General features: G+C 29.2%; 1 protein-coding gene across 2 annotated transcripts; it reads right to left on the minus strand.

Annotated features, from left to right (window-relative positions):
- Positions 1–1,528: 1,528 nt before the first annotated feature.
- Positions 1,529–16,105, minus strand: LOC142323779 (peroxisomal membrane protein 2). 2 transcript variants are annotated; one of them, XM_075363978.1, is made up of 6 exons: positions 15,996–16,105; positions 13,675–13,819; positions 12,802–12,897; positions 10,581–10,743; positions 4,536–4,655; positions 1,529–1,831 (listed from the first exon to the last, which is right to left on the minus strand). In XM_075363978.1, exons 2-6 carry the CDS (start codon positions 13,770–13,772, stop codon positions 1,724–1,726), a joined length of 585 nt encoding a protein of 194 aa, XP_075220093.1. In that variant the 5' UTR covers positions 13,773–13,819; positions 15,996–16,105; the 3' UTR covers positions 1,529–1,723. The 2 variants fall into 2 exon arrangements, with proteins under 2 accessions (XP_075220093.1, XP_075220094.1); XM_075363979.1 differs by lacking the exon at positions 15,996–16,105 and adding an exon at positions 15,170–15,491.
- Between the last annotated feature and the right edge of the window lie 7,195 nt (positions 16,106–23,300).

The raw sequence follows: 23,300 nt of genomic DNA on the forward strand, positions 1-23,300 counted from the left end.
CTCATCTGTTATATGGTCTTGCCATCTGACATTTATCATTCTGCACCACACTCACATTTCAAAAGCCTCAATTTGTTCTCTGTCTGCCTTTCTCATTGTCCTTGTTTCTGCTCCATAGAGCATCAAACTCCAAATAAATCACTTCATTAATCTGTTCCTTAACACTAAGTTTAAATTTCCACACACCAGTCTCCCCTTCATACTAAATGCCTGCTTACTTCTTGATATTTTTGTTTTAATTTCTGCTGTGTAAGTCAGGTCATCAGCTATAAAGCTCCAAGTATTGAAATTTCTTCACCTGCTCTAAAACCTCATTTTCTGTCTTAATCTCAATCCTCCTTCGACCTAATACCAAAGATTTTGTCTTCATTTCACATTTTTTATTTCATATAGACTTTTGCAAACTTCATTTAACCTCACCAAGCACTTCATTTAATTTACTTGGACTCTCCAACAGTACAGACATGTCATCAGCAAAACGTATACACTTATTCTTCTTCCTCTTTTCTCATTCAGATAGCATTTAATTATTTCTTCCAGATAAATACTAGTGTTGGTGACATGCAGCCCTGCCTCACTCCCCTATTTTTCCAGTCATTTTGTCTCCTACCATCACCTTTTATTCTCTGGTTCTAGTACAACTCTTTTATTAGGCACCTCTCTTTCCAGTAAATTTCCTACTTTTCAAAATTAGCAGTAATTTATCCCATCTAACTCTGTCAAACACCTATTCTAGGTTGACAAATGCAACATACATTCTCCACCTCCTTTCCATGTATCTCTTACCTATTTACTCTTAGCAGCCATTGTTCCAACAACTCTTCTAGACCCATACTGTTCTTTCTCAATTTTGACATCCAATTTCTTGTACATCCACTTATTTAGAACTCTTAATAGTACCTAAGCTGCATGTGATATTAGGCTAAACGTTCTCGTTTTTCACACTTTTGTATTTCTTCTCTTTTCTATTGATACCATTACTGCATCCTGGAAGTCCTCTAGCCACTTTCCTTCTTCAAGTATTCCATTGTGTATATCTAGAAATAACAATTTTTCTGTCTCTCCTAGCGCTTTGAACAGTTCCAATTGGTATTTCATCACATCCCTCAGCATTTCTTTTTCTCATAATTTTAATTGTCTCATTTATTTCCACACACTTTTAATATACTGTACTCTTTTTGATTTTCATGAACTTTGTACTCTTCTTCAACTAGTGTATAGCATGAGACAACACAATATTACCAAACTGCAGCTTTACGACAGACCTATGGATTAAACTTGCTGCTCACTAGATCGTATTTATGTCTTGGCCAATAAAACTGTCTCATTGTTTAAATAATTAACTGATTTACTTATCTTCAGTCTTACCATAAAATATTTTCTAATCTTAATGTAAAAAAAGAAAAAAACTAGCAAGTGTTTTTCCTTAATTTCATCATCAAACTTGATCATTAAATTTTAAAATAAGCAAGTTTAATTAAAAATTTGGATTTAAAGAGAAGAAATATATGGCAAAAAAAAAACAAAGTAAAATCTTAAAATTAGTTATATTTATTAACTTCTTTAAATATTACAAAATCTATAATAATAAACAAGTTCAAATTCCTTTAAATTAATTATTATGCACAAAAAATAGTAAAATATGTTTTCAAGATTTCTTAAATATATTTATATATATATATATTTTTAAATAGATATCTTAATATTAAAGTGCGCAATGGCTCTATTTTTCTGATTTTGTGATACCTTTTCTTTCAGTTGCCTTTGCTCTTTTATAACTAAGAAATATCACCCAAAAGAATCCAATCATATTAACATATAAAACTTGTAACTGCAAAAATAAGATATACAAAGTTAATTAAATAAATGATAAAAAATTATAAATTGTCTTATTTCTAAACAAGGGAAAGAGGGAAAACTTTTTAAAGTAGTGTTGTAATTAACGGTATTAGTTTTAGGTGGTTAGAAAACACATTTTACTTCATTACAAAATACTGTAGGAGAACTATATTATGTTTCCATCAAATTAATGGTGTAAAGTTTGTATAGGTTTACACACTATGTGGAAGACTTTCACATTATATTTTGTGTATGTGGCTGGTTTCTGTAAAGAGTTTTACAAAGGCTGAATTTGTTAATGTATATAATATTGGGGTGAATTCTTTGTACTGGTTATTGAATCAACTCAAAGTAATATTTTTATAAGTCACTATAACTTAATTTTCATAATCCAATTTGCATTTAATAGCATGCTTTGATTTTGTGTTTTATGTTTATGATTGATGTATTATAGTGTTAGCATTTTAGTCACTAGATTTAAAAAAAATTCTTTTTTTATTTTTCAAGTAAATGTAAACAAAAAAAATCATAAGCAATCAGCAAGTGCTACATTGTTTTTTCTGTTCTTTATTATAACTATCATAATTAGTCATAAACAGCTGTGGAAATGCATGCAGTAGTTAATAGAAAATATAAAAAAATGCACATTTATACTGTGTGCAGGTGATTACATTTATTACATCATCACTATTACAGATAAGTGTAACAGTCAATAAAACTTAAGATAGTTTCTAAATAATCTTTAATGAATACAATGCAATTTTCAATATCAATAATGAAAAGGATAAATAAAAGCTTTGATAACATCTTCTTGTAGCATACTTCAATGCAGATTTAAAATTGAACTCTTATATACTTTTTTATTTTAAATAAAAATAGGTAATATATTATTTTGATATACTTGGAAGTTTACTCTTTTATAAAGAACTTAAGGAGAGTTCAATGGAAAAGTACTGGTTTCTAATTGAGTGGTTGCTAGTAGAAATCCATCTCAAATCAATTAAAAATAAATTAATCACTAAACAACCCAGGTAAAATGACTTATCTATAATACTAAAAATTCCCAAAGCTTGCCTGTAACTACTAAGATATCATAATGCTTCATAAAACATTATTCTGATTTCTGGACAAGATTATAAATTAAATTCTTGTACAAAGTGATACTTCCTAAACACCTAAAATGAAGGAAAGTAATTTCAAAAATAAAAAGATGAAGCAAGGATAAATTACAAACTTAAGAAGTTACAGTTAACATTAAGTTTGTACATGCCTATTAATCCTTTTTTAGGAGGTATGTCCAGAATCAGTCAAAACATCTATCAGCAGTTCTGTTGATTCCCAGTGAGTATAGTATTATTGGCATTCAAATTTAAACAATTATTAAACAATTTATACTTTACCAAAATTTGAAAGATATTTCATCATTACAAAACACTAAAGAGATTCCAACTACAAATCAACAAACATCACAAGTAAAAATGATAGTCTACTTTTATTTATTTTCCATTTCAAAGTTTAAAATATAATTATTTTATAAACAAATCAATAGATCCTTATAATTTTATGACATATTTTAACCATTACATTTTTTTTTTTGAAACAAAATTAAATGAAGGATCAACCATGATTCCTTTAAGGATAAATATTTCATTAACTTACCTCGTTCATGCATTTTTCAAGCAATATTATTTTTATATGTTATTTCATTCTTAAAATAAAATAATTGTTATACTTCCATGACTTTAATAAAAATGCACAAATATATTCAAAATCACAATATGCAGTGTAATTCATATTTTGTTTACCTATGTAAACACTTTTACTTATTTAAAACTTTCAAAACAACTCATAAAATTATCAATGACAGATATGGAAATTATGCTTGTGTAGTTTTCTTTAAGAACAAACTATAATGAATTGCAGAGATGTGAAAAGTTACATTAAACTTTAAGCATTTAGAGAAATACTAAAATAGATAAGATAGTAAATAAGTTATACAGCAGCATTAATCAATCCTATACAGTTACGTATTCTTTTTAGTGAAAGATTAGAACTGTCAGTATGGATTTTTGGTACTGATAGCAAGTGATAAAACTAATATCTGACTTAAGACAGGAGATACATGTAAGGTCAGGTTTATCCAACAAACAAGTTTAGACAACACTGTGAAATTAAAATGTTTTAATATTATCTAATATTAATAATTAATCATGGTGTTTCAACACAGGCTGGTAACACCAATTACCAACTGATACTATACAGCTTCAGGTTGACCAATCCTCAAGCAATGAATTTAACTGACCTCAATATCTAATAGAAGCATCAAACCATTTTTTCTATTTTTTTTTCACTAAAATGCATATAAAATTTATTAATCAGTCAAGAGTTATTCAATTACGACATTAAAAAAATGGATATATTCTATAATAAAAATAATTTATAAATCAGTAGTATTGCTTAGAAATTAAGAAAAAAGTAAAACCATTTATTTCCTAAATTTCTATAAGGTAACTTCAAGAACACTCATAAAACTGACATAAGTGTCAAAAACAGTGATGAAAGGAAAATTACCATTTCAAATGTTGCTAGAAATCATATCACAATATAATTTTAGGAGCATTAAAATTTCAGAAATAGCTTGATTAAAATAGTAAATAAAAAAGAAAATTTATTAAAAATGATTCATTATACATTACCGATTGCGGCATCACACTTAAATTAATAAACTGGAAGAAAGTTAGATATTTCCAATTATTTCTTAAAACAGGCCAATAAAGTGATAGTAATTCAGACTTAGCAGAGTTATGAGATTTGCCCTGAAAAAAAAATTAATTATGATTATGGTTCTAACAAATTTATGAAAAATATTTATTAATCAAAATATTAAAATTATAAAAACTGATTACAAATTTGTTTATTTAAACAAAGGCAAATATAAATAGAAAAGAAGACAACTTCAGATGGATAATCTTTGTCTGTTTGAAAGTAACAAATCAATTTACATACATTTACACAACCCTGGATTGCTATATTTTAAAACCAATTAGTAGATTAAAAACTTTAAGAACAATTGAAGTTTTCAAGGTCTATAAAAAAAATGTTTAAATAGGGGAAGTAATATGAAGTCTCTTTTAATATTTTTTCTTAAAGATTAAATCTTGCATAACACCAACCTTCTGTGAACTAGCAGCCTTTATTATTACACATGTAGATTTAAAAATAAATTAAATACTTTTCTTTAATGCAATGGATGTTAACGAAGTACATCCATTTTCAATTTACAATATTTATTCCATATAAATGCAAAAATTCATAGAAAAAATGATATCTACATATCTTTTTTATCTTCTAATCATCACCATAACTGGATAATCATTTCTCTCAGTATTAAATGACATTATATTGAATGCTTCTCTGAAAGGAACTCTGACTATTTATTTCACTTCTTCAAGATGGTTCCCTAACTTTCTAAATGAATGGAAGTCAGCGGTAACGAAGTCCGGGTTGTACAATGGATGAGTCGTGATTCCAAAAGAGGTAGAAACTTCTACGATGTTGGTATTGTGATGATGGAGAATATTTTCACGCGAAAGTCTGTTGGAATACTTATTTTTGAGTGCCTGACAAAGATTTCTGAGAGTTTATTTTTAACGATCAGCACTGTTAGTTGTTCCTTGCTCTGGATAAGAAAACACTATATGAAATATTGTTTGATTTTGATGAGACAATCTTCTGACACTTGCTTGATAAAAAATATGGATGATCAGCCATTACTAAATAAATTGCAAAAAAAATGAACATCCTGATATTCACTGCCCCGTCCATGTCATCTGATCTATATGTTTTGTAAGTTTCATGGGATCTTATTCTTTTAGCCCTTAAAAACCAAATTATAGACTACACCTGTTCTCTAGTATAAACCAACAAAGACACGCTCATTTTAAAATTTGATATACTGGATTTAATATGAGAATGGTGCAGAATTATTTAATGCAGGAGGAATAATACTTTTCTGCACATTCGGCTATGATGTAATATTCATTACAGTAGATTTGAAATGGAGTTACTTTTGAACATCTTTCTAATTCTGCTTTCAGTGAGAAAACAAATTTGAAAATGTTTCTGCTACATTACATACAAAATAATGATTTAACAGATAAAAATATACTTAATGAAATTAAACAACTGTGAATACTTGGGATTTTATAAACAGTTAAAAAATAAGGACCAAAGATACATTTCTTATAAAATTTAAATATTTAAACACTGAACAAGGGATAATATAATTAAATGGTACAATGGAAAATAAATATTTTAGTGCGGAAAATTTATTAGGCAGATGGAGGGTTGAAATTATTATCAGGAGATGCACCATGCAACAAACTATAAACTTAAACCGTAACATGTTGCAAATAAAAAATATAATACTGAACTTTTCGTAAAAATTCACATTTGTAAAAACATTTTCACAAAGAAAAAATCAAATTCACAAATACATTTTTTACAATATTAGCTGATATTTAAAAGGGTATAAAAATGAGTGATATACATTTTTTTACAAAACACGTCTTTCTTTTTCTTTGTTATCAATCCGCAGACACAGATTGGTTTGTATGGGTTTTCAGAGCCTTCTCTCTTTAATTATTTATAGCTTAGGCAATTCATATCATCCACGGTCTGTCTCATACTCCAGCCTAGCCTTTTCTCTGTGGTTTTTTTCTTTATTCAACTCCTCATGTCAATATGATCAATTAGTATCTCTTCTATTTGTAAGTCTTCCAGACAGTTCTATTGTTGTTCATTTATTTGAATATCTGTTAATTGATTTTGTCTATCTATCTGATTTTTTACATTTGCCTACAGCACCACATTTTGAATGCTTCTGAATTTTTTTTCAGTTCAATTCCAACAGTTCAAGTCTCACTCCCATATAATAGTAAATGCTTTACTCCAGATGTATGTTTTAAGAAACTGTTTCTGTAATCCTAAACTAATGTTGTTGGCACTCAGTATCTCCTTCTTTTTGTTGAAAGCTATCTTTGCTAGACTAATTTTTGTTTTTATACTTTTTTTGCTTCCATGACACCTCCTAAGTGTTTAAATTTCTTGATTTGCTTTAAAATTTCATTTTTTAACTTTTATGTTCTTCCATTATTTTGTTCACAAACTATAACTTTTGTTTTGGCTTTACTGACTTGGTAAAAATCTCTTCTATTTTTGAAATAGTACATTCATGTCATATTCACTTCCGGTAATGACTACTAAGTCATCTACATCTCAGCTATTTTTATATCTGTCTATTGTTTTTATATTTATGTCTATTTTTATACACTGGATTTTGATTCCTAAGCTAATTTCTTCTCTGAATGATTCTACTTCTTCTTGGACAAGAGTTAAAGAGGAATGGTAGTAAGTTCTATCCTTCTCTTACCCCTTTCTCTATTGAAGCTTCCTCTTGATTCTCTCTCATTCTGATCATTGCTGTTTCATACTTGCATAAATTGCAGATGATTCTTTTATCTTTCTGTTTCTTCAAAGAAGGAAATAATTTTGTTTCAGTTAATTTTATCAAATGCCTTTTCCAAATCCAAAAATGCAATAAATACATGTTTACTTTTTCGTATGTTCTTTTGAATGAGCAGTTGAAGTTCTAGAATGGCTTCCCTTGTGCCTCTTCTTCTTCTAAAGCCAAAGTGATCCTCTCTTAGTGACAAATTTTGATCCTATTTAGTATTATCACAGTTAAAAGATGTGAAGCATTGGAATCGAAGATTATTATATGAAACTATTCAAATATTGTTGTGTGTTTTCTTTAGAATAGGAACTAATATACATTTCTGGAAATTTGCAGGCAAAAAAGAATAATCTAATACAAAACATGTATACTTATGTAAATTATTAATTGAAAATAAAATTTTACCACTTCATTATTATTTTAAAACCATATAATATCTGTAACAATCAAAATAAACGTTTTAAAGTTTGTTTTTAAACATTATAATTATATTTTAGTCATAAATATAACCAACCATTCTTTAATATATGTTTTGATGTGTAATGCTGTGTAAAGAAAATGGAAACAATGAACTGTCAAAAATATTGACAATTAATTGAATTTTGGGAAATGTTTATTGTTTGGTCTTATTCATGTAAACAGTCATTAATAACAAAACCTAAATTTAAAAGTAGTAGGAACAAATTTTAAATGCAAAAAATAAAATAAATATATATAAAATATCAAGAAAATTAGATATGACAATATTGAATAAGAATGATATTAATGTAAGTTACATTGGTGAAATGATATGACAAAATTGTACCTTAAATAAAAATGTATTTTTTTATAAAATATTTTTTTTTTGTAAGGATCATGGAACTTATACTGAAACTTTATTATTTTGAATAATACAAAATTGTATTTATTTTTAATATTTTATACTAATAATTATAGCAAATAATAAATTGTAATATTGTTTTAATTGTATATTTTATCAACAATGCCGAAGTTAACATACGTAAACATTTTCTATTGAAAATGTGAAGCAAAACACTTAAAATAATAATTTAAAAAAAATACTACCATCTAAAATAATATTTACCCAATAAAGATAATTTAGAATAGAAGATAAAGATACCAAAACAACAAACAATAAGACTTTGATAATTAATTGTTACATAACATATGACTGTCACATTACTTACTAAATAAATGTGAAATAAAAGAATGCAGTAAACAAAAGATAATAAATAGACTTACATTATCAAACATAGAATAAGCAAAATTATTAGCTCTGAATTAGTTATCAATCTTAAAACTAAACGTTTTAAGTAAATTCTGATTACATCAAAATAGACTGTTAGCCTAATTACAATAAAAATAATCTGTCTAACATAATTTCATACTGACCACTTCAAAGTAGTGCTATTAATTGAACGAACAAAGTACACTGGTAACTTAAGCACTTATTATCTCCAATAAGTACTTTTTCAATCTAATAGAAATTAGACTCTTAGATTCATCAGGATCATGGAACAGTCAAATAATGACTGATATCAGGCAAGTAAGTGAAAGTGATTGATTCACTAATAGTATCAATACTGATAATTAACTAACCTAGGAGATCACAGGCTAAATGTACTGCACCTTTACAGGTGGATAGTTTATTAATACCTGGAAGAGGAAGTAACATCATAAAAATTTAAGAGCTGGAATTAAGACTGTGAGAGACAAATGGGCATGCGATTCACAAATATAAAGGTGCTAAGGAAAAGTATACTGTTAGTTTTCCCTTATCAATTGCTAATACTTACCCTAACAGAGGTGCACTTGTTAAGTTGAAGACTGGTGCAAAGTTGAGTAGTCAATATCAATGAAAATTTGATGTAGGAGGGGTGGGAAATCTCATAAATTTATTGTTTTATTCCATATTAGATGTTATGAGTCTTAACATCTTATATATTATTACTGTCCTAAAAATTGGAGATTGTGAAATAAAGAATTAAGAGTAATTCTTCAAATAAAGATTGTCTAGAATATTAGAGTAGCTTTTTTCTCCTAATGCCCAATATTGAAGGGTCAACCCCTACACAGATAATTTTAGAAGTCAGAGGCAAAAGATCTATCTTGGAAATGGCCATATTAAATAAAATAAAAATTTATGAAAAAAATATGCGATTGGAAACTGGGATTTTTGTGAGGAAGGAGATAAAAAGGGTGGAGAGCATATGTGGTTGGGGATGTGAAAGAGAAAATGGGAAGGAGGAGAGAAACAACTGGAATTTGGTAAAATGAGGACATCATTTATGGAATGAGGTAAATGAAGATTATGGGTTGAGGCAGCTCTAACACTGTAATGAACAGAAATATAGAAACAAAGAAGCAGTAGAAGGTTAGTTTAAGCTGTTCAATAAATTGGTTTCTGCAGATCACCGACAATTAAAAAACAATGTAGGCAGTTTCACTGTACGCTAATGGATTTATTTATAGCTAACAAATCTATACTTGGTCCTGAATATAATGGTAAATCTTGATCTTAGGAGGCTTGTAATTCCTTTGAAGGCTGTTTATTTTCCTACCTTCATCACATACTACCTTATTCTTGATTCCTTTTTTCCTGATTAGGTGCCATGTTAATTGGATTAGCCATTACACTGGGATCATTTGCATGAATGAGCAGAAATCCATTAGAAGAACAGCTTGGTAGGGTAAGTGATTACATTTATACTTCTAGATAAAGTACCACAAAAGATCAAATTAGTGGCTGAGATGCCCTTTCTCATTCTATTATCTATCTACTCACCATAATTACAACTTAATGTCTATTTCATTATAATTCTTTACATTATTTCTATATATTATAGTTTTACCACTATAACAATAATTAAAACTAATTATTAGAAGGAAAAAATAACTAAGAGAAACAGAACAAGTTATTCTGTTTACATTTTATTAATTATACGAATAAAGTAAACAGAAACAAAAAAAAAAAAATTATAAAAGCAGACTAATTTGAAATTAACAGAAGCAAAAAAAAAAGTAAAATTAAACTATAAAACAAAGTTTAAAGTTGGCCAAAAACATTTGGTTACTCTTTGGCAACAATTAAATACCAAACAATCTAGTTTAATAACATAAACTGTAATAACTTAGATGAAAATATAGAACTATTACTAAATGTAACAATTCTATTTTTTTCACTTACTATAATATATATTCTGAATACAAACAAAAAAATACTCACCTCAAATCTAGCTAAAACATAAAGACTGAATGCTTGATATAATGGAGCGTAAATAAATCGTTCAATTAATAACTGTTTTATTACTGCATGACTAGAACCATGAGGTACAATTTTTTGAAGTATTGTAAAAAAATAATGTGGTACACTTCCACCAAAAATAAATCTGAAATTAAATACAAAATAATACAGTATAGTGCAAAACAAAATGATGATTAAAATAATTATTTTATTACTATCTGCAAAAATTTTAATTTCTTTTGTCGATAAATAGGTATGACCAACAATTGTTAACAATACATGGAGGAGATATTAATGCTGTGTAATATTGATTTCTTATCTGCATAATGGATCAATAAAAATATATCATTTATTTATTAATCTAGACATTAGATAGAATACTGTGTGTTCTAATATAAGATTGATTATTTTATATGTAATTTAAGTTATATAATAATTAATGCATTATTGGAAAAAAAAAAAAATATATATATATATATATATATATAATTACATGGATGCAAATTATTACTTCTTAATATGCTACATAGTTAAAATAGAGGAAAAACCAATAATGATAAAATACGACAATATTTATTTTTAATATAAACCTAAAACTTTTGGGAGGGACTTTTATGAAATCAAATAAATCTAATAATGCGCTAAATAGATAAAAATGTTTTTTTCTGCAGAAATTGCTTTGTTTTTAACAGAAAAATGCTAATGTAATTTTTTTTTATAAATCTTTATAATAAAAAACTATTAACATAAAATCCTAAGTATGAACTATTTCAGTTTTTATCAAACTATTAATGTAGAAACTTACAATAGATGGGATGAGGAGAAATGGTGGATATTTAATTCAACAAAAAGAGAGGAGATTTCAGATCAGCAAGATATAGCGAAAAAACAAGAAAATCCTGAGATCTCTATGAATTTTTAAAAATACACAATTGAAAGTGGAATCCTCAGTAAAGATTTTCATCTTCTTTACTTGAATAACGTGAGAAAATTATTTTCATGTCATTATTCCTTAAGTTGCTAAAACTTTATCGTCTTTCACAAAAAAGTTTCTTCTGGAAACAATTTGTCAAAGATTAGTGACCATATTAGTAAATATAAATGAATTTATTTTTAATATTTTTACTACTTATGGTAGACTTTATACAATGCTAGAGTAGAGTTAGTACTCTGCTATCACTTATGAGAGTGAATGAGATTACAAAAAAAGGGGGAGAGAGCGAGAGGGGGAGAGAGAGGGAGGGAGAAGAGAGTATACACACACATTCATAGTGTATGTATGTGTGTATAAATATATATTATAAAACTCAATTAAAAAATTAATAATATTAACAGTAATTATAAAAAAATAAATTACTTAGTATTTACGTAAAATATAACCTTCACGGATAATAGCTTCAAGAGATGTGACAAGGTTAATGTAAAGAGAAACACCACAATAAAATTAATACTGACAGAGAGAGTTATATATGTAATTCATACTACATGTAAAAATCAAAAAAATAGAAACTTTAAACTTAACCCATTTACGTCCATGATATTTTTACATATTATTTCCTTAATAATAATTTAATTTTTCTTGTATCTTTCTAGGATCTGTTTAACTCTTTTCAGCTAATAAAACTACATCTAAGAAGCTCTATGAAGGTCTTTTTTTTACTTACCAAGTACTGGTTGTTGTTACATAATTCTAAATAAACTATAATTAATTTCATTTTTTCAGGATTTCTTAATACTTTTCTTACGTTAATAATTTTTACTGCTGTCTTGTGTCATCATTTTACAATTCTCAAATTATTGTTTTGTATAACCAATACAATATTACATCATTGTACTTTTATGATTTATCATAAAATTCTACATGCGTCTGTCATTGATGTGAAATTTATAAAAACAGTATTTGGGCAAACAATTTCCTTTCCCAATCTCATTTCATGAAAAATGGTTGTAGCATGTAAATGAGATGGATGATAAAATATCATAAAAGTACATTATAAACATTTACCAGCTTTATCAAAAGCTGACGGCAGGAAAATGGTTTCACTCTTCATCATTAAAACAACTTTAACTGGTGTGAACATGCAAGAATGATTAGGAGAATAAATAAATAATTAGATTCAAACTGAAAAATTTTATAACTCATACAACTATACAACAATATAATTTTATTAACTAAAAAAAAAAAAATGATTCAGAAACTTACCCAAATAATGCAAATGCTATTAATGTTTCTTGACTGAAGGATTTTCTATTTGATATTCGCTGTGATATTACATTAGCAAGAGATGCTAAAACACCACTGAAAATGTTAATTTTACAATCTATTAGTCATTCTATTAAATGAGGTAAAAATAAGAATGTTCTGATGGATGTTAGAAATCACCTGTATTAGGAAATATCTAATAAGGGAAATAATAGGGTCACAAAAGGATTTGAAAAAGTTTTAACAGGAAATTTACAATATTATAATTAATACTATAATCTACAATTCTTACTACTGGTTGACATTTTAAAAATACTATTTTAAGGGATTTCATACCACTGCCGACCTCCATGGCGCAAGTGGTAGCATCTCGGCCTTTCATCCGGAGGTCCTGGGTTTGAAAAAAAGGGGATTTCAAACTGATGTAACACTGGATTCTCACTATAATTACAGTAAAGTAGATTTAATTCTTTTCAGAAGAATAAACAAATAGTTTTGTTGGAATTAATGGAATAATCAACAATTCCTATTTTATTTAAGAATTCTATTATTTTACTTTTTTTTTAACTCCCATTTTTTTAAGAAACTGTTATTCATAATTCACTGGAATTCGTTCTTGTAAGTATAAAACATTCTGTATCTAGAATATGGTAACAAAATATTGATTTTAGATTTCATTTTGAATTCTAATGTATATATCAACCAGGTTTTTTAATAGGAATTTTATGAAATTTTAAGGATTTTCATGATGGGACAGGTTTCTCCCAAACTACTTCTAGATTCATGAAAATCCTAAACATATTCCTAGCAATATGTGCTATATATACTTTGTTTAATCGCTTATAATATTAAAAAAAATTATATTTTTTTTACCTAGTCAATGACTTCGTTCTTATTGGATTAAGATATAATGCTTGAAAATAATTTCCTATTAAATCAAATAAAATATTTGCTGGCTTTGATAAACTCATTTTTTTATGGCAGGTAGTACGTTACAAACTGAAACCTTTAAAAAGTTCTGAAACAAAAAAGAAATAATTGAATATATTAAAGGAACATAGAAAATTTTAAGTAAGAAGTTTATGTGCGAGTACAATAATATTCTGCAATTCTATCAGCCAAATGATACAGGAATTTAAAGGAACTGAAACTGCTAATGTCACTAAAGTGTAAAATACACACAATTAACTGAATGTGTTAAGCTTTTTTTTATTCAGTGAGTTTATTAATTAGACGCACAATATTTTTTAATATATGGTTATTCAAAATAGTTCTGCTCTAATGTTTACTCTTAAAAAAATTACATCATTAATTAACTGCTTCATGTACTGCATTCTAATCTTTGTACTTATTCAACCTCTAAATTCAAAACAAGTGGTTTTTAAATCATTCCTAATCTTTTTTTTTTAGTTTTTTTCTCCCTGTCACTAATTAATCAGAAACCTAAACTACTTTTAGTGAGAGAAAATAATTTTATAGTTAACATTTTTTCAATTAAAAATAATAATTTTAAACATTAAAAGTGCTCATACGTGTGCGTTTATACAAAAACTTTAATAAGCAAATTCATTCATCAGTTTTGATCCTACTTAACTTATGATGGGTTACTATCAAATAATGTAGTTTAAATAATAGTTTTGGACTAAATCTTAATTATAATTATTGAGAAACAATCGTGTAATCTATCTCCAAAGTATAAAATTTTTATCTCAATCAGTCTGGATTGTAAATCAATCACTACGGACGTCTAAAGACTTATTCCGTTTTTTTGTATTATAATAATTATGATTTTAAAATTTCTTTTGAGATCTCTCTGCTTCAAAGAATTCTCCATAAAGAAAATGTTAAAGGGGTTGTAATTAGTTTAAATAGTTAAAACTACATATTTCAAATTCTAATAATGTATTTTAAGATGGGCCAAATAAATTTAGAGAATCAAATCAAACCTATTGAACTCTTAACTGGATAAGAAACATCTGAATAATACAACACTTTTCCATAGTAAAATATCTAATCAGTTGTTAAGCAGCCATCTAATGCAGCATTATTATTTCCAAATATTCATAGTAAAATATAACTCTTACCAGAGTGTAAAATATTAAACAATTAGCAATACCAATCTAACAAACAATATTTTAAATTGTGAAGTAACAGTTTGAACAAGCTGAATCAGCATTAAATTCATTTCATTTATTTACATCTATTAAAAATTTATCAGAACTAAAATATACCCCACTTCTATAATCTTAAAACTGCAACAAACTATTTTTTGTGATGGTGATTCCTGTAAATAGTAATGAGTACGGTAAGTTAAAAATTAAGCGAAAAGTAGGTCAAAATGATGCCTAGGTTTAGCATGTGCACTTACCTGTGCGGAAAGTCAGCATTCCTTCAAGACCAGTTATATTTAATAACCAATGATTTCTAGATACTATGACTTGGCAAGTAAAATTTTTTATCAGATTCAAATTAACTACAAATTCTGGCCTGATGATCAAGAAGTGTAATAGATTAATATAAAACTTTTGATCAAATGTATTTCTAAGTTTATTTTATCAAAGGCATTACACATAATCATTCCAAGAAAGTTTATAATCAATCATTACAAGAAACACACATCATTTGCATAAATACTAATTGATATTTTTTAATCGGCAATGTTTAGTTCAATTATGTATATTATACAGAATATGAGAAGCAGTCAAAAGTAACTAAATTCGGTTTGTTTTGTCGAATTATTTATAATTTTAAATTCACGACATTTTTTATTAATATTTTTTAATAAGCTACATAATACAAAATATATAAATACAATTATTTATTGGAAAATTATATTTATAAATAAAATATTTGCACGCTTTGCTATTATACGATTTTTAGGGTAATTATAATTTTATTACGATTACACATGATATGAAATCTTTATTCTAAATTGTGTTATAGCTACAGTGAAACAACGAAATATAAATAAAATATTTTAAAATTTACGATTTCACAAATCAAAATTTAAATAACGGCCACTTAAAAGAAAGTGTGAACTACAAACACGTATTAATATAAGTAATAACAGCTAAAAAATAAATTTTTTTCGTTATTTGATGCTGTTAAACAAACAAAAAATTAGTTTACATTTAAGTCAACAAAGTACAATGCACAAAATTAAAATTCATGAAAAGCTACAAAAATATACTGACAGCACTTTCAAACGGACGTTTTAATCAACGCCCGTAATTCTAACACGAAGCTCCTCTGTAACTAAGCACAACATAATTGACTTGCTCACCTCGAGACAAAGCAGTTCGATTTCGATTAATCTTAATATCGAGAATCTTACTAGAAGTAGTTATCGATTCTTTACTTTATTGCAGGTTTGCCATCTTGCAGATACACAAATGAATTTTGGATGTAAAAACTGATCCATAGTTGTACTAATTTCAAACTAAGACGAAGATATTATTTTGCTTTAAGGAAATATAATCGTCTAAATAAATTTGTGTTTGATGAGTGAATAAATTGAACACTTTACGGAAGTTAAAATTTCATGCAACCTAAGAGTCTCACTTTAACTGAAACTGTAAACGACAGTTGTTGAAATAAAATCTAATAAAATAAATTGGAAAAGAGCATATTTTAATTTTGTCTGAATGATTATTTTTACGCGGTTTCTTTTAAATGATTAACCTTTAATTCAGGTGTTTCTTTCCTTTTTTCCTGTTTAGCCTCCGGGAACCACCGTGGTGGAACCACCAGGTGGATGAATGAGATGATATGTATGAGTGTACAGTCTCGGGTCGACCATTTCTGGGATGTGTGGTTAATTGAAACCCAACCACCGGTATCCACGATATATTATTAAAATCCGTATAAAAGTAACTGCCTTAACTAGGACTTGAACGTTGGAAGTCTCGACTTCGAAATCAGCTGATTTGCGAAGACGGGTTCACCACTAGACCAACCCGGTTGGGTGGGCGTTTCTTTCCTTAACAGCTACAATCTATACGGAAATTCATTGCTATAGTGGTTGCCATGAAAGATAGCGCTTGTGTTTAAACTATTGTCTCAGTTAAAATATATCGCACAAAAAAATTGAAGGTATCGTCGGAAACTGAAATTATTTTTGCGATAACTGGATTCGGCCGATTTTAATTACCGTCTTTCGTTTGAAAATTAGGGACGTGAAAAGCGGAAAATTCACGATTTTTTGCACTTTTTTTGAGAACGTCAACTTTGAATTACTGTAAAATCCAGACTGATTGAGATAAAAATGTTGTACTTTGGAGGTAGATTACACGATTGTTTCTCAATAATTATAATTAAGATTTAGTCCAAAACTATTATTTAAGCGTGCAGAGCGTTTTTGTTTACGAGACAACCATATCTTTAGTTTCAATGAATATTTTTACGAGTATTTTAAAAAACACTTTTTTTTTTTTTTAACCTCCGGGGCCGCAGTTAAGCATTACTGTACAGAGGATGAGAGATGAATGATTTGTAGCGTGTGTGAAAAATGCCATGCCTGACCGGGATTCGAACCCGGGACCTCCGGGTGAAAGGCCGAGACGCTACCACTCGCGCCACGGAGGTCGGCGTGTAATAATACGGAGCTTAAGTATTAATAACTTATGACCTCTCTTTCATATAAAATATGAAATAAACATTACCTTTTTATATCTGTTCTAGGTAGACAGTATTTAAAAACATATATTTGACTAAAGTATGAAATTGTGATTTAATATAATAATTAATTAATTTAATGTAAATTTAAAAGTAAATAAAGCATAATATTGATAATAAATTCATCTATGCATATTTTAATGCAGATCGCATTTTAAAAATAAATTGTTTGAAAAGAGAATCATTAGATCTTCTATCCAAATTCATTCACATTTCTTCATTTGTCATTGAAGCAATGTAACTTCCAGTTAAGATATTTGAATTCACTGTAATTCAATTTCTAACCTCAAAGCTAGATTATAATACTGCCAGACTATGAAAGGAAAGATTATCAAATAAGAGCTTTCCAAATTTTCAAGAATTTCTTGAGACCAGACGACACATCCTGGAAGATCTTTAAGTACTACAACCTCACAATTCAGTATTGAAAATGTTAAAAGGACAGCATTACAACAATGCACTTAATCTCATCACAAACATCCTACTTCAAATGTTATGTAGTAATTATTCTACATCTAACTTTGAACATTGTTTATTTTGCAAGCTCAATCATCAGTTAAAAAAATATTATAAATTTTTTAATTTATCCAATGATGAACGAAGAGACGTTTTAGAACATAATAATTGTCTCATATGTTTTCACAAAGGTCATACTAACAATCAATGTTACTCAAATAAGTTGAGATTTATGTAACAGACACAACACACTTGTTCATACTGATAAGATTGATTTTAAATTAAGTAATAAATTTAGTAATAACGAGTATTGTTCACGATTAAACAAAAATGTAATTTTGTCTACTACTGTATGTAATGTAGAGGTTTTGGTCATTCTTATTTGTGTAGTCTTGTTTGACTCTGGCAGTTAACCTGATAAAAATTTGCCTATTTCAGGCATAAGTAATACATTAGTCAAATTTGATTATAGTGTAGTACTTACATTGCATTCACGATACAAAAACTTTTCATTCAAAGTGCATTGTGCTGTTTTGCTGGACATAACTAATAACCTTCCATTACATACATTTGAAACTTCTCATCTTAACCTACTTCAAAATCTATTCTTTGCAGATCCCAAATTTAATATATCAAATAATATTTATATTTTAATTGGAGCCCAATTTTATTTAAATCTTATTTTGCCTTGTAAACTTCTACATGTGAAACACACTTCCAACTTCATACCACTAGGAACAATCAAGGCAGATTTATAGTCTCATTACCATGTAAATCTGAAACTCTGGCTAGGTGATTCTTTCATTAATGCTAAAAACAGGTTCTTATATCTGGAATGAAGCTTATGCAACAATTCTAATCTTAAAGGGGAACATTCCGCCTTTATGCAAGAATACTTAAGATTAGGTCATATGTCATTACTTAATTCTGATGATTTATTAACTAATGAATCAGATATATATTACTTACCTCACCACCCAATATTTAAGCCCACAAGTCTTAACTACTAAAATGAGAGTTGTCTTCAATAGCTCAGCTAAAACCTCTAATGATTTCTCTTAATGATACACTATTAGTTGAGCCTGTAGTCCAACAGGATTTATTTTCAATAATACTTTAAAATCCATAACTGTCATTACATCTGACATAGTGAGAATGTATCGTCAAATACTAGTTAAACCTTATGACACTAATTTACAACGCATTTTGTGGTGTGAATCTCCAGATCAACTAGTACATTTTGTACTTACAATTATAACATACGGAATGGAACCGCTTCTGCTCCATACTTAGCCACTGTCTAATCCAAATATCAAATGAAAAGCAAAGTAAAATCGTTTCACTTGACTCATTTCTGGATGACTTAGGACTATTATGAGTAAGGTAGATTACAACACTCTTTATTATATTATCAAACTAAACATACTACACTCAAAGGCAAATATAACTAAATTATTGCTGAGCATTTACGTCTTTTACATTCTGGTATACAATTAAAGCATCATTCATTATGCCAGAAATACTGAATCTTAAATGCTAAATCAAGCACTTCATCAATCATTAATAAATGTTTGAATTGTTTTTGTTTTAATGCAAAAACTCAAGTGCAACAATTAGGTCCCACCTTCCCGTCCGTTCTGTCTATGCAATTGACTATGGAGGTCCACTTACAATTCATCATGGCAGGCGCAGTCCAAAGCCGTAAGTAAATCTTACATCATACTTTTTGTAAGGCAATTCAATTCGAATTAGTCCGATTTGATTACAGATATTCATAGCAACACTCAAGAGATTTATTTCACGAAGAGGTATTCCTACCCAAACTTTTTCTGATAGTGGTTCCGACTTCCATTCTACCAAGAATATATTTTGTATGACCTATTTAAATTCTTAAATTCGGAAAATCTAAAGTCAAACATTAATGTCTTTTCATCCAAACAAAACATATCATAGTCATTCATTCCACCCTCTTCACCCCATTTTGGTGGCTTATAAATGGAGCGCAATATAAAGCATGAAATTTCATCTACATCGTGTTGTAGGACAAACAATCTTGAACTTGAATTGTAGACGGTATTTAATATCTATAATATTAACTCTCGTTAATTGAGAAGTCGTAACAAAGTAAATGACCTAGAAACCGAATTTGGATTTTATTTACAATAAATAAGTTTACTGTTCAATTCAGGTGAGTCTGTTGTCAGTTTTTTCTTGTCTTTTCCTTTTTTTATTTTATTTTTTAAAAATTTAGTTAATTACACTGTAGAAGAAAATAAAATCTTATTTTAGAATAATTTTTTTTAGTACCTTTTGCATCAGGGTTTATTAATTTTTTAGACTTTTTCCTGAATAATAAAGATATATCTTTAATTGTATTTTATTGTTGAAAAAAATAATTTGTAAGTTTTGGGTCGTTTTGAAATGAAATTAGTAGTATATTTTGTTTACATTCGGGTATAAAGTGGTGGGGGGGGCAACTACACTCGTTTGTAAACATTTTTTTCACGCATGCTGATTGGTCGATTCTCCCTTCACCACTTTATGGCCCCGCCCCCTGTGCTCAAACCTCACCATCTTTTTCAAGCACGCTGATTGGTCGACAGATAGCCCGCCAATTTTAAATTCATACATTTTCAAAATTTAAAAAAGGGCGTATCTCGAAAACGGTGCATCCTAGCCCATTTTTAACGCGATTTTGAAAGCTCAAAGGTAGAGCGTCGAAATCCGAGCCGTCGTAATCGTTGCACCAGGAGGCGTCGCCCGCTCCGCTTGAGGTCTTCGTTGTGGCTCGTGCACCGGGAGGTGATGTGAGACGTACTTCGAGGATGATCCTGGTCGTCCAGGTGACGGTGTCGGGAGGCGTCGCCGCTCGAGAGGTTCTGGTCATAGATGGTGCACCGGGAGGCAGTGTGTGCGTGTGTGTTTGCGTGCGTGCGTCAGCGGAGTGACGCAGATATGTTTACGGTGCGAGATGCGGCGCTCGATTGCAGAATAGTGGGTCCGACGAGGTCTAAAGTTGTCCGATTGACCAATCGCAGCGTTGGAATTCGAATCGGCGCATGCGCACTAGCGGTTAGTGCGTACGTGCGAACTGGATCGTCGTTTGTAATAACAGCGGATGCGATAAGGAAAGTTTTTTTTTGATAATTATCGAGTCGCTAATACAAATGTGTTTGTGTGTGTGTTGTTGTAACCGGTTAAATCCAGTTGTGTCTGGTTCTGTAAAAGAAAAAAGTTATGAAATGCATTTATGTGTTACATACACACACACACACACACACACACACACACACACTGTGTGTGTGTGTGTGTGTGTGTGTGTGTGTACGTACGCAGTTGCAGAGAATTACAACCAATGATGTTGATGGTGTTGGAGTTCGAGTGCGACTGACACGAACAGTTGATACAATATATATACCTCCCCTTTGCAAAATTGTTTCATTCATTTACCGACTTGTGATCAGTGAACACGGTATTATTGTAAAGTTAAAAAACTATTAAGTGTAGTTTTTTCATCACCTTAAGCAACTAGGTAAGTTTGAATATAAGCTATTTTTTTTTAATATGACTAAGGTAAGATTAAATGACATTCAATCAAATAAATAATATAAATAATTTAATTAACTTTTAAAAAATAAATACAAATAAATAAAATAAATAATAGATAAATTTAAGTAAGATTAAATAAATAATATAAATAATTTAATTAAATTTAAAAAAAAATAAATAAAATATATAAATGTCTTCTTCTGTTACTGTCTGAAACACATAAAAAACAATTACCATTTAAAAAAAAAAAAAAAAACAATGTTACGATATATGTTATTTTAATTTGTCTCAGATATTACAAAAAAAATACAAATGGTATCACCGGTAGTTGTCCGAGCAATAAATAACAACTTCCATCTATAATAACAACATCCGTCTTCGATGGGACCTGTCTGACTTTGAGGAATTATACCTTCATTCAACCCTTTTGCGGTATCAGACGAACATCCTGAATCGTTTGAAGGAAGAAGACAGACGCTTTGATGGCAACATAAAATGGTAATTAAAAAAACGTTAATATTTTTTTGTAAATGTACTGTTTTTATCTTTAAAAAATAGTAGTCAATATGTACTAAAATTATTCTGTTTCTACAGGTACATTGCTGTAAATGTTGAATTGATGAAACAGACACATCTCGAAGACGGAGTAGAAACAACATTTACCAATTTGTACCTGCATGGAAAAACTAGAACGGTGATAAATTTGGGCGATAAAACCGACGTTTTTGAAGAATCGTGGATAGAATCTGTGGAAAAGATCATAGAGACACTAACCAAATTCATCAACAACGGCAGCAGGTGAGTAATGAGTAAAATAATTTATATTGATTTAAACATTATCCGTTACCGTCCGTTATACGGCGCCTCTAGTTCATTTATAAAAACACCAAAAAAACCTGTAAGAAGAGAGGCAATAATTAATGTAAAAAAATCCGCATGATGAAAAATGTTTCCTATGGTCCGTACTAGCATATCTCTACAATAAATCTGGCAAAAACCAACGACAGGTTTGGTATGCAAAATACGAACATGAAATTTACATGATCGACATACCATATCCAGTAAAAGTAAAAGACATTGATCGCTTCGAGGTGTTGAACCCCACAATAAGCATCAATGTCTACGACTATGAGGAAGATAACGATCGTGTGTACCCGGTACGTGTTACCAAAAACCGCGATCGTACTCACTGCATACACCTATTGCTGCTTGCAGGGGAGACGAGAGGTAAATTCCACTATTGCCTTATAAATACCAAACCAGGTAAAAATGGACTATCTCGTCTCCTTTCAGGTCTTACGAAACATCACGGTTGCAGCCAATATTGCCCTTACTGTTTGCACCGTTTCAGTTCATCAGACCCACTTGTCGCTACACAAAACCTAAACCAACATTTGATCGAGTGTAAGCGACACGGTGCATAAAGGATAAGAGTACCCGATCCCACTAAAGAAAAGGAATGCGTGATGAAGTTTAAGGACTACTCGTCCACACTACGCGTTCCGTATACGGTGTATGCAGACTTTGAATCATTTGTATATCCGATGGACACTGCCACTCCTAAACCCAACACTAGTTTTACCGATAAGGTAGCCCATCATCTTCCGTCCAGTTACGCCTATGTAATCGTCGACGAGGAAGGGCATATTTGTGAAGGTCCTGTAGTCTACCGAGCGAGAACCGATGGTGAAAATATCGTTGAAAAGATGCTGGATGAATTGCTCGGTCACGCCGATAGATTGCACAAAATTATGATTACCGAAAAACCGATGGTGATGACTCACGAAGACACTGAAACATTTCAAAGAGCTACCGCGTGT

Source organism: Lycorma delicatula, chromosome 4 (assembly GCF_047948215.1).
Source record: "Lycorma delicatula isolate Av1 chromosome 4, ASM4794821v1, whole genome shotgun sequence".
Classification (NCBI taxonomy): Eukaryota; Metazoa; Arthropoda; class Insecta; order Hemiptera; family Fulgoridae; genus Lycorma; species Lycorma delicatula.